Source organism: Lepisma saccharinum, chromosome 15, assembly GCF_977018435.1.
Source record: "Lepisma saccharinum chromosome 15, izLepSacc3.1, whole genome shotgun sequence".
Classification (NCBI taxonomy): Eukaryota; Metazoa; Arthropoda; class Insecta; order Zygentoma; family Lepismatidae; genus Lepisma; species Lepisma saccharinum.
The window spans coordinates 2,949,908-2,966,542 of record NC_139243.1 but is presented as its reverse complement, the minus strand read 5'-3'; the positions used below and the strand labels follow the sequence as shown (position 1 = coordinate 2,966,542).

The 16,635-nt window shown below is 35.8% G+C and overlaps 1 protein-coding gene across 1 annotated transcript; it reads right to left on the bottom strand.

Annotated features, from left to right (window-relative positions):
• Positions 1-1,055: 1,055 nt before the first annotated feature.
• Positions 1,056-16,299, bottom strand: Pmi (Transmembrane protein Pmi). Its single transcript, XM_083136310.1, has 3 exons — positions 16,212-16,299; positions 12,266-12,486; positions 1,056-1,608 (listed from the first exon to the last, which is right to left on the bottom strand). The coding sequence occupies exons 1-3, from the start codon at positions 16,232-16,234 to the stop codon at positions 1,325-1,327; spliced, it is 528 nt and encodes a 175-aa protein (XP_082992436.1). The 5' UTR covers positions 16,235-16,299; the 3' UTR covers positions 1,056-1,324.
• Between the last annotated feature and the right edge of the window lie 336 nt (positions 16,300-16,635).

Genomic DNA, 16,635 nt, shown 5'->3' with positions numbered 1-16,635 from the left:
GAAGAATTCAAGGAATTCCTGGTCACTAGCCATCCTGCCTAGCTAGCAACTACATCAAAGGACAGTAAATCCTTGTAACATGTATGTATGGTAATTACATAGTTGCCACTATTTAACCCCCCCCCCCTAACCCATGTATTAAAACAAAATATTGCCCCAACAAAGTAGCTGGGAGGAAAAAGTAGAATGTGTGTGAGCTTTGAATAATAACAATAAAAAATTGCTTTTCAAGGTTTTTAAAAGCATTTCAGGGTGTCTATACCAAAATAACAAATACAAAAATTCTTGACTTTTTTTAGTTTTTTTTAACATTTATTCATTCGACCCCTACTTAGGTAAAGTTGGAAATTAACAATTAAGAAAATATTTTTTTAAGGAAAAACCCCTACCAAAAGGCCAGTTAAGATGAAAACTGAAGCTGTATTTAACAAGAGAATTACAACTTGCTTAATCTATTAATGCATACTGGACAACATTTGTCAGACTGACGAGGTACTGGCATCTGGACTCTCAGCCAGCGGGGCTTGTGCTGTCGTCCTTTATATTTGTGATTGTCATTTCATCCATCTTATCTTACGACCATTCCCCCTCATCTTCACGATTAGTCTAAAGGAGCAGAAAACTGAAGTAAAATAAACTAAATCAAGCAGTCTTTATAGTAATTTCTTGATTTTCATGACTGGTAGACACCCTGTATTTGTAAAATTCCTGGACTTTCTCACGACCATTTTCACTCCCAAGTTGATTTCTCAGGAAAAAAACGTGGAATGTCAACCCTCTCAATGTACTCACCAAGGTAGCAGGAGATGAGATGTGTTAACAGTATTTTGTCTGAATGCTAATTTCTGTAAAATGAGCTTGAGATGTTTTTCATAATAATAATTCATAAAAAATGTATACTTCAGACATTTTCCCCATACGTACATGTTTATGTATGCAAATATCTGTCTAGCCAATATATATTCATTCCAGTAACACCCAAAAGAATATCACTGATTGCTGGAAATGATAAAACATGATCAGGGTCTTTTAAGTTAAGACAGAAAGTAAAAGAATATTGTAAGATTTTTTTGTATTCTTGTATTACAAAAATGACATACTGTTTCTATTCTAAAAATATGCACACTGTGCACAATTTTCCAAGCCTCTTTTTTTAAAATTTATTTTTTTAAAAAACAGCTCTTTTTCCACGAAGATTAACTTACCACACTACCTTCTTCTAAGAGAGAAAAATAACTTCAACAAGCACTTCATACATTCAAATATCACTTCGGAGCAAAGTCCCCCAGGCGAAAATTGTCCTTGGTCTCACGCCCCATTATTGTCACTTGTACATGTCATATAACCTCCATGCACAGAATGAAATTGCGAACAACGACACAGTGCTATGAAGAATCTTTCGGCGTGTATCGTCACGTCTTACCAGTACGACCGGGGAGGTGGACGTGAGGGTCTGGAGGGGAAGCTGCGCCAATTTCCGAGGGTCGTGTTCTACTTGGTATTTGCAACATGGGTCAAATTGCCATGACACTGTATACAATCCTGTACAAAATATAGATAAGCCGCCTAAAGGGGTGCATATAAGTGGTTTGTCTGTCCAGATTAAACCTGTAAAAATAAAAAGGTCAAAATGTAGAGTGTAATCTGAATAAGACAAGAGCTGATTCAAATACCTCTGTCAGTACTCATTTAAAACTTTGTTTATGTTAATGTTCATACATGTACTTATGCAACATTTGATTCCTTTTCTGAGACAAGTTTTTTTTTCAATAAGACTGGTTGTGTTCGTTAATTATTAATTCAAATAAAAATATAATAAGTAGGATTGAGTTGATATCAATAAGTTGCTATTGGTTTGAATTTGATCACAAGTCAGCTAATACTTTTCCGAGTCTGCAAAATGCCACACGACACCCTCTATTATTTTAAATATCCTGAAAGTTGTGCAAAATTTGCAATTTACATTTATTTTACAGAGATGGATTTTGTTATTAAAAGGCATCCATTTATATATTGTGAACTTGTACACACTGTGAAATAAATCTCTCTTAGTTTGACATGTGTATAGTTCAAAAGGAAATTTATAAATACTCTGGATTAATTCAAATCATTACAATGCTTAAGTATTAGCATCACTTTCAACTTAGCGCCAATAATAAGTATTTTGATAATTAAATAAATACAGCACTTGATGTGACCCAAAATAGTTGAATAACAGCAACATTTTTTTGTTTTATCCTTCTTTAACAATTATAATTATTATAAAGTACTCAATACAGTTCTGTTAGGTTCCTACAGGATGGCACTGCATGTGCTCCCTACACCTTTCGTTCCGAGGAAACACAGATAAACGAATGAGTGTTTCCTCTTGAAGGCTGCTGGTTTTGGTCGCCATGGTTCAACAGGGACGTAAGTGAGAGACGGTCAAACATGAGAACCGCAAACAGCATTATATGGGCCTTTATGCTTTACGATTTTAAACTGAAAACAAACTCTAGTGAATCGGGAAGAAAAATATGACGGGCATTTGGTAGGGATGTTGTAAATGAACGGACGGTACAATGGTGGTTTAACAAATTTCAGAACGAATGCACCACGTTCTTAATTCCAGGATGCATTACGTACGGGATGTCCCCAAGCCACAGACGATGTGGCACTCAAGGTAACTACTGAGGCCGATTGGGAGAAGCATTCAATTGCAGTGCGAAACCATTTGCCAACACCTCCATCAGCTTGAAAATGGTATTTGGTCTAGGAATTAATTCGTGCGCCTGGACAAGAGATGGCGTAACGAGCGTATCGTCCCACAGTTCCGTGTATCCACACATGCGTTGAAAACTCCTGTCAGCGTGCATCGTTCGTAGTATAGGGCAGTTGATTGACGCGTCAACAACAGCATTTTGTAGTCAACTGAACATGACGCAGTTCGTGCCAGATGTGTTTTTGCGGGGTGTTCTGCTTCATTACTTTAACATGCGCTAGCTGAGCGAACGTGTCAGAAGTGGTTTGCACGGTTTAGAAGTGGTGATTTCGGCCTGGAAGACCAAGAGCGACCTGGACAGCCAAACAAATTTGAAGACGAAGAATTGAGAGCATTGCTCGATCAGGATTCGTGTCAAACGCAGGAAGAACTTGCAGAAGCATTAGGCGTTGATCAAACAACAGTTTCCAAACGCCTCAAAGCCATGGGAATGATTCAAAAGATGTCACATTAGGTTCCACATGAATTGAAAGACAGAGATGTTGAAAGACGAAAAACCATTTGCGAATTGCTGCTTCAAAGACAGAAAAGAAAGGGGTTTTTGCATCGCATTGTTACTGGCGATGAGAAGTGGATCCATTACGAGAACCCGAAACGAAAAAAGGCCTGGGTGAAGCCAGGTGAACCAGGTCCATCACAACCGAAACGAGATATTCACTGTGCAAAGGTTATGCTGTGCATATGGTGGGATATGAAAGGTGTGGTGTACTATGAGCTGATGCAACCGGGTGAAACTATTAATGGAGAACGTTATTGACGACAATTAATGCGTTTGAAGCAAGCTCTGGCCAGGAAACAACCAGAATGGGAGAACAGACATGATAAACTTATTTTTCAAGATGATAACGCTCGCCCACATGTCGCAAAACCTATTTAGAAAATGTCGGATGGGAAGTTTTACCCCACCCACCGTATTCACCAGACGTTGCTCCTTCGGACTACTACTTGTTCGATTGCATGAATAACGATTTGATTGGACAGAGGTTCACTTCTTCAGAAGATATCGAAAAATTTGTCTCTGACCGGATCGCTTCAAAGGATGAGGACTTCTTTCGCCACGGAATCCGTAACTTGCCTGACAGATGGGCGAAAGTGGTAGCTCGCGATGGACAATATTTTGCTTAAGGTATTTATGTATTTTGTGTTTGAACTACAGCTTCAATGTGTGCGTAACAACCGCACGAATTAATTCCTAGACCAAATATATTGTGGGGTGATGGGTCCGAAATGGAACGAGTAATGGGAAAGAATTCCTATGCATGTGCTTTAACGTAGTTTGTTGCAGTGAAAAGCGATGTCTGGTTATAGTCCATAATGCTGGTGGTCCCATAGAACATAAACGGTGGTGGCAGCACGGCTTTTCATAGGGTAAGTACACTTTACAAATCGGTCAGATATAACCCGATCAACCTCTGTATTTTTTTATTTTCCACACACGTCTTACACTCTGCCTTCATTCAGTAATGGTATGGCATCTGGAGCGGAAATGGTTCTTTTTTTAGAAAAAGAAAAGATGGAATGCACATGCTCGATCCCCCTCCAGCCACGCCCAGCCCCCAGCAGCACCACCTGACAACAGAAAGCAGAGCAGACAATGCAAGCCAGGATACACATGCCAGCGCTGCAAAATGGGAGAAAATGCAACTACCGCTGCAAGGGAACTAACAAAACAGTGACGTGGTACCATATCCGCTCCAGACGTCGTACCCTTAGTGAATGAAGACAGAGTCTTTGAAATTAATCGGAAATAACCATTAAATTGTGCAACGTGGAAATACGAAATTTCATAGAAGTCAGTCTTACTTCATATTCTCACGTTTCTCTTTGCAGGGGTCAAAATCTGACAGAACTTTATTGGGTACCTTATAAACAACTAATTTAGAAAAAAAGACATGGTAGATGTACTTAATGCAATTATTTGTATCATAACACTAACAAGGAGATGAAAGGACAATGGAAATGGACAGGTGATTGGAGAATGCATCCATAACCTTAATTAAAAGTAACATTTCAGCATGTCAGGAAGTACTGAAGATAATTTATGACAATACAATTGGTTAGAAATGTCAATAAAAGGATTCAATTATTGCATACATATATATGTCTTAACATTTATGTAATATGAATGAGATGAGGTTGGCAAGTACGAATAATTTCAAACTTCGCTTAGTTTATAGTTTTAACTAATAGATGGAGAGCAGAAAGTTTTCCATCAACTTTTAAACCCTTAGGACAATTTCCTTAATTCTCCAACTCCACTTGTTTTCTCCACAAGTCTAAATGCTAGCAAGTTTTAATTTACCTCCCTTTAATATTACTAAAGCATGGGTCAGATTAATTAGTTCTCCATTGTTATCAGCTGTTGTAGGCATATCACTACAATTACTGAAAATGTTAATTTGGTGCAACATACTCCCATGCTCTTTATTTGTATGGATGTAAACGAATAATTCATGTACCTTAGTTTTACGCACTTTTCTTCATAACAAGGTAACTGAACCATTCATGTTCTTCATTGAGCATTTCTAAATTTTATATTATGTAAGGCTGAGCCGATGCTGATGAGAATGTATCGGTATCGTAAAGTATCGGTTGGAATTTATTTACCGATACCAGCTGATACTTTTGCGGAGTGAATACTCCTGGAAATTATGCAAAATTACAAGTTTCATTTTAATCTACGCTAGTTTTGTGTGAAAACCGTAATTTTGTGATAACATAACATGTAGTTTAATATTCTGATGAAATTCTCGAATATTTTAAAGCAAAAATCTTGGTATATTGATGCATATAATTGGAGTGCAATAGTTACAAACAAGTATTAATCAATATTTTGAACAAATTTATTACAATTTTCAAGTATCAGTATTGGTGAGATTATCGACATCGGTATTGGTCCAAATATTTTATTTATTTATTTCAGAAATTTAATGCAACAGGTATATTACCCAATTATTGCGTTCATTATACAATATTTGAGATTACAATATTGATTAATTGCACAGATCAATATAATATAATATAATATATAGACAGAAAACATATTGTGTTGGTAAAGAGTATTGGTAATTTTCATATTGGTCTACCTCTACTATATAACCAAACTTCAAAACTCCTATTAAGATTTTGCCGGACCCTGTGGCCGAGTGGTTAGCACATTGTGCTAAGATGCCAAGGGTCCCGTGTTCGAATCCCGCTCGGGCTTGGTTGTTTGTGAATGTCCATTCATCAATTTCATCATTTCATCACTCATCCCCATCTTCGCAAATTAGCCAAGAGGCACAAAACGCGAAGTAAAATAAACTAAATCAATCAAATCAAATCCTATTAAGATTTTATATGTTCAAAGTATTTAACTTGTGCTTGTCACTGAAAATCGCATTTCTTAAGACTAAGAACTTTTCAATGCATGTTTCAAGGAAGGACTCGAACAATTTAGTTTCAATTCATTATATGAATTCATTACATCATTACATGATAATATTATACAAATTAATGGAATTCAGCACAGGCCAGTAAAAGCATGTCATGGCAAAAGTTGATGATAATGTTACCGATCTAATATTTATATAAATGATTTTATATAATTTTCTGCCTGTTTACATTAACTACAACACCAAGGATGACTGATTTGACTAAAAAAATCACAAAGGACCACCTTCAGAGCTGAAAAACATTAGGCCACAGAGAATTGAATGACTGATTGGTTTTGTTTCCTTCACTTCACTTTTCTGCCACTTCTGGAAGATGGAGCATTCCCAAAGAACACCCATACCCATGCCAGAATTCAAACCCTGCATCATAGCACACTATGCTAACCACTCAGCCACACAGGTAGCAAGACAGATAAAATTCAATGATTTCTCCAGCTACAAGGTAAGCTCCATTACTTCTACTTGATCTTCTGGAACTATTTTCTAAGGTCCTAAACATTTACAGTGGTGCCTTGCACAATAAACATGTTCACGGGCCAGAAAATGTCTTGCATAATTAACATGGTCCCACTTTATGAACCACTTCCATATATCATCACCCCCCCCCCCCCTCAGCAGCCATGCTTCATTACAGAAGCAAGCATGCGGGGTATTGTACTTTATACACAAGCAGCAACCTGGCTATAATTCATGTAAAAACGATTATTATAAAGCCAGTAAATGAAAGATCAACCAAAGCGTTGAAAGCTAAAATAACAATGAACAAGAATCTCTGTATGCACATATATATTGTAGTGTATGTTTCTTGTAACTGTTTTGTACATACTATATTATCTATAATTTATAAAATCGGTAAATTCCTTGTATTTCTAACATTGGTGGCATTTTTTATATTCCCTGCAATTTTGGACCAGGCTCAGAAATGGATTAAAATTATTCCCATATTAAGTACAAGAAATAGCATCCCACATAAGAAACACCATCCTGGAATGGATTGTGTTTGATGCATGGCACCCCTGTATTTAACAGCAAAAACTACGTACAAGTAAAATTCCAGGATTAAGCTCCACATGCAAGTAAAAATATCTGAAAGGAAGGTTATATACTACAGTAAGAGGAAAAAATGCTCCTAAAAATAATCATCATTACTTTTAAATTTAGAAAAGGTTGCCACAAACAGGAGTAAACTTCGGTTTTCGTAAATAGTTTTTGGAGTCTGTTGCTCAAGACTGTTTAGATTAAGACAGTGAATGAATTTTCCACCTGCCCATGGATGAAACTAAATTGATGTAGATTTTAAATGTTATCAGGAAAGTTGTTAGCACCCAATATTATGTCTCAAGTCATCACTGCAATTAATACAGTGATAGGAAAAAAAAAAGAGTGATGTACAATACAACCGCCACGTCTGCCGAAAGTTTTTTTATTTTCGGAGACTTTCTTGACAGTCAAAAACCAAACTACCCAAGACAAGAGATTCTCAACTTTATTATCTGAAGAGTCGGCTGAACCATTGGCTTACGTCAGCAAAGCTGTTTTCAAAATTTCCTCACCTTTCGAAAAAACTGTATGATATTCCAAAAGCTAAAAAATTACATCAGCTTAGAATTTCTACAGGGTGTCTACCAAAATAAAAAAATCCAAAATTCTTGACTTTTTCATCACCTTTTCCCCTATTTTCTTAACATTTATTTAATCACCCTCTACGTAAGTATAGTTCGAAATTAAGAAAATATATTTTTTTATTCAATGAAAAACCCCTACCACAAGGCCAGTTAAGATGAAAACTGAAGATGTGCTTTAACAAGATTTAGACTTGCTTTAATTATTAATGCATGTAAAAATTAATGCTTCAGGCTTCACTCTGGATGTGGAATGGACACATTACTTAAATATTTTTACAAAACTCCAAGCATACAAGAATGTCATTGTTAAGAAACAAAGTGAAGAAATCTTAACCACAAACCAATACAATTTTAGATTTCCAAATATTCAATGTTACCAAATCCCAGTACAGGTATATAACAATGTAAATTCACTATACTGTACAAAATAGCAAAAATCTTGACTTTTTCTTTACTTTCTTGACAGATAGACACCCTGTTCTAAAGCTTTAATGTGGTTTCCTTTGTAAAAGTTCCATGACTATGTAAGTCTACTAAACTACTGTGAATATCTAGACAACAACAAAGCAAGTCACATAAAGATTCATGTGAATTCTCAAAAAGGAATTCTACGCAGATGCAATATTTCAGATTTCAAAAAATCATTATTTCTCTTGTAGTCTAATGTTGTTATAAGCATAAAAACACTTGTTTTTTTTTTGTTGTGACGTTTCAGGAGAACACACGCTCCCTTCATCAGACATTAATTTTTAGTTTGATTAAAGATACAGTTATAACAATAGTTAAAATGTTTTAACAAAAGATAATCAGTTATACAATGGATCTTGACAATATTGCATTGTCGTAACATAGCAACTTAATTGTGAAACAAGCAGTCTGTTTTTATTATTTTAGATGAAATGTTTTATCACATTTTTAAATTATAAATCCCAAATGTCATCAGGCAATTCAAAACACATGAGCAGAACACCATCTGGTTCTTACAAGCTCATAAACACAATTTTTGATGTAACGTCTTGGGAGAGCATATGATCCCTTCCTCAGACATTTATTCTTAGTGTGAAAAATGGCAGCAACATCATTCAGATATCTCAAATTTAGACTCGAGAACAGGTTTGTCAGTTCACATTATCGAGGAGGAACATATGATTAAAAAGATCAAGGTTCTAAAAAGAGCAACGGGAGGCAGGTTTAAATGTGTGGGAGGCGTCGTTCATTGCAGAACACTGGAAGAAATTAAATAACGAGAACGGTATTACAGACCCACTATGGAGTTCTCTTTTTTACACCTTTGAAATTTAATCCTACAGAAGAGATCAAAAATCTTTGTAAAAAGGAGGACGATTTTGAATTACCTGATAATATTTGGGATCCATAATTAAAATTTGATAACACCTCCATTTAAAATAATAATATTTATAAAAAACAAATTGCTTGTTTCACAGTTAAGTTGTTAAAACATTAAAATGCTGACCAAGGAAAAATTTATTGCATAAAAAATATACACTACGTGCTAGCAACTGGCGTGGAACCACCCGCTCTGGTAGTGACGTGCTGTTGCCAGACTGACTTACTTCAGGATTTTCGCGAGCCCACAGAAACATGTGTAGAATTAAACATCTTGTTAAACATATAACAACGGAACACTTCCATTGTTCTCAGCCCGACTCTGTTCATATTTGAAGGAACAACGTTAATAGGCGGAGAGCTTTTGGCTGATTGAAGTGCATTTTTTTTAAAAATATTCAGTCCGATTTCTGTACTGAATACTTTTGTGTGTGAGCGGGCGATTGTGTGCGTGTTTGTAAGAGTTGTTTGGAGAAATTGTACTGCAATGTCGGAAAGAAGAAAGAAAGTAATTGGTAGCTTCCCAAATTATCTCACTTCACACACCCACATGTGCCTCCCGATGGTACAGTGGTAGGGTAAGCGTCGTCACCTTTTAATCAAGTAGTCCTGGGTTCGATACCCTGCCGAGGCACATAGTGGTTCGGATCCCACTCCCAACTGTAGGTCCATTCCAGATTAGGCATAGTGTGCATAAAGTGCGCTTTAAAACACCAAATCAATCAATCAATCAATTCACACACAATTGATTTGTTCTTGATAAATTCTTCTCCGTAATACAGTAACTCAGTTCAGTGAAATTCTGTCTTAGAGGTAATTTTTTGTAGGTTCTGCAAAATATAATTTAAAAACATGTTAACGAAACCAAGTTGTACGTAATTCGCCCTAATTTTCAAGAAATACATTTCATTTGTACTTTCTGAAGCTTCAACAATGTCACAGAAGTATAAATTCCATGTCGTTACAAAACAAAGGGCGAGTTTCGTATACAAAAACAATAGGTGGGCATAGCTGCGGTTGGTATCGAGTTGCGAAAAAGACTAACGCTGCGGTGTGACAAAGAAAGCAAAGAGAGGCGGCATGAAATCAAAGGAGAACAATTTGCCACAGTTGTTCATAACACAAGACGCATTTTCTTTTGTAGGTAATTGTGATACGATACAACACAAGTAAAAAGATTCCAGTAGCTGATGCTTCCAATGTACCATAATAAAAACACAACAGAGGTTCTTTCAGTGAAGGTTTTCGGTTGCTGTGTAGAGCAGGAAGAGAAAATGTTTCACGCTTGCCAGAAAATAAAATTCACATGGGAAGTTAACGTTAACCTACAAGAAACTTCAGATTCAAACTTCTAGATTCGTTAATTTATCACTTTACGAAGAAAATGACATATATTAGCATAGTGATACGTACGTGCTTAATTTCGCGTGACGTTATACTTTTTCCCCGAGCTTCCCAACAGCTGATTATCCTGTCTGCCTGTTTGTGCGAACGTGGCAACGCAGAAAACCCCCAGCCACATGGCAGCTAACGAGGAGACAGAATTTGGTCACGTTCTGCGTTCTGATTGCACACCGCTTCTTATCGCGGCCCGACTTTAATAACGTAACGTTTCCACCCTCTAACAGGGTCGGCTTGCGACAAAGATTCACAATAATCTCTACAATAAATTCAATTCAGGTACCTGAAGAAGACCCTGTTAGAGGGTGGAAACGTTACTTTTTAGTGTATATTTATTGTACAATAAATACTGCCTTGGTCAGCATTTTAATGTTTCATTAACATGGAAACAAGGCTTAACAGGGTTATGTTTCATATGTAACACACCCAAATATCAACCTCACTTCCCTGTAGTACACCCAGGACTGCATTTTGCAGACTAACAAGACTCAGGCATCTTGACCCATGGTCAGTATAATCCTCTATGAGACAAGTATTGCATACTGTCCATGTGTGTTTGTGATTGTCCTTTCATCTACTTCATTTTATCATCATTCATCCTCATCTTCGCAATTACTTAAAACTGTCGCAGAAACACGAAGTAAAATAAATCAATTCAATCAATCAGTAATCAACTAAGAACAAATGCCGGAGCAATTTTACAATACCGGACACTTCCCAAATTTCTTTCATATTTCGTATAATCAATAATTTAGGACTCCTAATCACAAATCTGCAGTTAAAATTTGGTGCTCACGTGTCAAATTTGCAAAAAAAGGGGGCCCGTGATCGCAACCGACAATTGCTCATTATTTACCGTAAGATTATGAGTTTCCAATACTTAAGAAACGAAATATATAGTCCTGATATTATGAAGACCCCAAATTTTAACTATGTTTGCCTAACCTAACCTTACCATGAATGGGTTGTGGGGCTACGCAAGCATGGTTCTAGGGGTTTAATGTTAGTTGCTACCAGGCACCGTCAAAAAATGTCTGTTTCATAGCACTTGAGCGACAAATTTTAACTACACATCGTGTTCAAGTGTCCTAAATTATTGAGTATGCGAAATATGAACGAATGCCCCATATTATAAATATGTACCCAATTGAAAATGACTAAAAAATAGCTTTTTTCAAAGCAAAACTTACGAAAGAAAGGACTTTCTTTCCTACCTTCAAAGATTCCATCTTCCTCACACCACACAGATTACTGAACAAGTGAACGCTCCTGCGTAAGTGATTCACAAAGTCACGTGTTCATATCATCAAACATGGTTTCCATGCTTGTATACGGAGAACGATCGCGATAATTGAAAAGCTTATTTTGATCGCGATAATTGAAAAGCTTATTTTACAACTTCTACACGTCAATTAACAATTTCAACACATCACCCCCTCATGTTAACCTCAGATACTTCATCGGGACTACGTATTTCGTGAGTATAAGAAGTAGGATAGAAAGTACAGATGCGTCCAGTATTGTAAAATCTTACCCAAATGTATTTTGAAGGGAGCATGTGCTCTTCCAAAACGTTACATCGAAAATTGTGCTTGCAAGAGCCATAAACTACAAGAGAAATAATTCTACAATGAATATATGTATATACACGAAAAACTGTGTCAAAACTGCAATTATTCTTACAACACAATACTCACCTGTAACTACAGCTGACAGTCCAGAGATTACAGCTGTTTTGTGCAAACAGTTGCCCACTGCTATCCAGCGAGCAGTTTCGTCCCCTAGCCGAGAAGGTTCTACAACGATAACATCACACCCTGCTTCTAGCGCACGCTCCAACTCCAGTTCGAATGTTTCATGGGCACTTTCACTGTCATAAACTTCCCTGATTATGGCTATGTCGGAAGGATCCAAATCCCTATTTCAAATAAACAAAACAAACATGATTTAACATTATTAACATGGTACATTCTAGGCCAACTCCATACATTTTAGAAGATAAATGAAGATATGATAAATTGTGGTCTGACTTCCATGCGTGACTGTATATACCTGCACAGACAGAAGCACTAGTTTGTATCAATTATAACTCCATTAAGCCTTGTTTCCATGATTATGAAAAACTAAATATGCTGACCAAGGCAGTAATTTATTTTATTAAAAACATAAACTAACGTAACGTTTCAACCTTCTAGCAAGGTCTTCTTCAGACTCTGTATCAAGTACAAAAGCACTTTTGTACTTGATACAGAGTCTGAAGAAGACCTTGCTAGAAGGTTGAAACGTTACGTTAGTTTATGTTTTTAATAAAATAAATTACTGCCTTGGTCAGCATATTTAGTTTTTCATAGTTTGTATCCCAGACACATATGAAAAAATATGGGACAGGAAAAATACAGTGTGTTCATAATTCACACAGTTAATTCATATGATGTAGGAGGCCCTTGACGACTATATCCCCTTGAAAATTACATTGTATTTTATTTAATCGATGTATCTTGAAGTTTTATGTACGTAAAATTTGTTTCTGGTGCAGAAACCACAAATAACCAAGATATTTGATCCCAAAGTATGACTTGCGTAAGTAAAAAAATTATCTTGAACTACTTTCACCAGAAACAAGTTGTATCACAATCAAAAAGCACATGCAAATGCTGTCACCAAACGTAGCACTCCTAACCAAATCATAATGTAAAATTACCATCAGCATCAAACCTACACTCCTAACCTAATAAAAAATACATAATTACTATCAGTATCAAATCTACATTCCTGACCTAACAATGTAAAACTATTAACACCACTAAACTCAACATTCATAATTAAATAAACGGCCCACTATGTTGCAGTAGTTGCAGGGTGAAATGTGTCAAGTAGCACACAAATGACATCTTACTTTCACTGCTCTTTACTCACAAAAACTGGTTGTATGCATACTCAAAATGATTGATTGACTTTGTGTTTTAAGTTCACGGTAACTGTTTCGATTGTTTTATGATTTCTCCTAGCACAAATACTAATTATCGTAGAATTTTGGAAATCATTGTCACACGAAATTTGAACCTTCCTTAAAGTAATGAGCACTGTTTGGACTCGGAAAAAAGTTATTTATGTTGAAAAAAAAAACTTCAAAATTACCTTCCGCACTTCTCATGGACAAGATATTCTCAGTCGACAAGCAACAGTAAATATCGTAGAAGCATGGGAATGAATGTAGAAGTAAATCGGAACCTTAGTAGAATGCATTTAGGGACCTTATTTTAATGCTAAGGGAACCAAACCTGACCTGCCTAACCTAACCACGAAAGCATATATTGAACAAAACCTTAAGTAATCGCTAAAACTCTGCAGTATGTGTTAACAGACGTACATCAAAATCAAACCATGGAAAAAAATTGCATTCGTAGCATGATAAAATGGCAATAAAACACAAGGAACATGGGTCAGACTAATTATCGTAGAATTTTGGCAATCATTGTCAAACGAAATTTGAACCTTCCTTAAAATAATGAGCACTGTTTGGATTTCAGAAAAAATTATTTGTTATTAAAAAAAAAAAACTTAAAAATTACCTTACGCAAGCATGCACACTTCCCATGGACAATGTATTTTCTGTTGACAAACGAGTGTAAGTATCTTAGACTAGTGGGAATTAATGTAGAAGTAAATCGAAACCATAGTAGAATGCAGTTAGGCACTTTATTTTAATGCTAAGAGAACCAAACCTGGCCTGCCTAACTGAACTACGAAAGCACATATTGAACAAAACTTAAGTAATCGCTAAAACTCCGCAGTATGTGTTAACAGATGTAAATCAAAATCAAACAATGTTAAAATTGCATTCATAGCATGATGAAATCGCAATAAAACAAAAGGAACTTGGGCAAAATTTGGTGCATACAATGAAATAATGGCACTAAATATAGTTTATTTACTAAATGCATGTAGAAAAATATAGGGAAAGAACAGGTAATTCAAATTAATATACATCTGAAGTATCCAAACACATCATTTCAACTATGATCAAGACTGGTACTTTTTAAAGCCGATTTTCATAGCACTGACAACAAAATTATACCAAATAAAAACAAAGACACTCAATCTTTATATTCCTTACAATATTGAAAAACTTGAACTGACAAATAACACCGATGTTTCTGGTTCTTGTAAAGAGGGCTCTCCATGTAGATGAAGGACTGATTTCCTTCAATTTTACTCAAAATATTCCAACTTTTTTTCCAGTGATTTATGATTAAGGAACAAGCATATGGCACGCCTTAAAACCCCAATGCTGCCCTCTCTTGGAAGAGATGAGGGTATACCGAGATGAGTGATGATTTGTTGGCAGTTTTTGCTCTGTTCCAGGAAATTAACTATTTGCCCAGTTTACATACAGCATATTTGTGAAATATTTAAAACTCCCTCACAGTCCATGGCTTTGGAGTATGTTGTGCAAAAACTTCTTATATATTGTTATTGCCCAATTATTATTATTTGCATTTCTTTCCATTTAAGGCATTTTTAAAAGCCAGAAAATGATATTGTTATTTAAGTATACATATTGCCAGTATGAGACTAATATTAACTTTGGTCTACATTTCTATTTATTTACATTCATAATTGCTATGCAATTCTCAGCTGTTCAAGTTAATACTGTTAATAAGAATATCCAAATGGCCACATCCATTAAATTATATGAACTGACGTAACGCAATCATTTATTTTAGATAAAATGTTTGATGTTTCCCCTGTTAATTGCCTATTCAGAGATCCTGGGCTACTTCTGTAAACAAGTGGGTACGACAAACTTTCATGTGAGTGTGTTGCTTCTGTAGTCTTGTGGCCTCCAGATATGGCCTGATACAGTATTGTATTGTTTCATTTTTTCTGCTGAAAGTTTAGTATAAATAGCACCCAAACATACACTATTTCGACAATCAGATAACTGCAATTTCTAACATGGACAGGATTCTGGAATCTTAGAAGTTAAACTGTACGTGTCTACTACTACAAAAAAAAACAAAAAACAATGACACAAATTCAAAACTTCCATGAAATTCGTAACACATTACGTAGCAGTCCGTGTCCCTGTCCCATTTGTTACAGTTACAGAAATCCCCTCAAACATTCATACCCAAAAGAATTATCAATCATTAATATGCGAAGTCATTCCCGGTAATGATCAAGATTATTTCACAGGCCCGACTTACAAATTCGAATTTCAATTACATAAACGTTCTTTCTCAAGACCTTTCACTGGGTATCTTAATTTCTATAAGTTTTACTTGAAATATTAAAAAAAGCACACTTTATTAATTTGTAAGTAGTGGACTATCATGGCCGGGGAGCTTTTCAGTAGCGGGTGGAGACGGTAGGGGAGGGAATTACATTACACTTCTTCTTTTAAGGCTAAAAGTACACGTCGATGTAATTCAAAACACTGACTGGCTCAATATTTGCTATATTACCCCTCTTCTCAACCTGTTGTATCATTGACTATTTCCTGTTTCCTGCTTACACAAGAAGCAAGTGTACATAACTGCGGTCATCGTAGGTTCATGATAGAGACATTTTTGGCCTTGCCATTATCAGTAATGATTACATGAACATATACAACAAAGTTTACGAGAAAACCGAACACACCTGTCATCAGAAACATCCACCATCTTTGCAAGGAAATGAAACCAGCTGCTTCCCACAACACAACAAAATTTAAACAAATGAGCATCAACATGCGTAATGATTTTCTTTCAGCAGCCTGCATTTGTTTTCTTTTGCTTTGCAAGTTCATCTCAATAAATTCGTAAACCAATGTTTCTGTATTTCCGTCCGTTTCAATTATGATACCAGATGAATAAGAAATGCAATACAGTTCTATGTTCTGGAATGCCGAAAGAAACTATTCGGGTTGGTCAATAGAGATATAACATTTATTTTCAAATGAAAAGTTGAAAGGTGGTGATAAATCGGAAATGTGATTAGAGTGGAATGCAATTTCTTAATAGAATTATCTATCGAATTAAAAAATGGACATGTTAAAGTTACAGTGGTGCAAGTCACTTTTTGT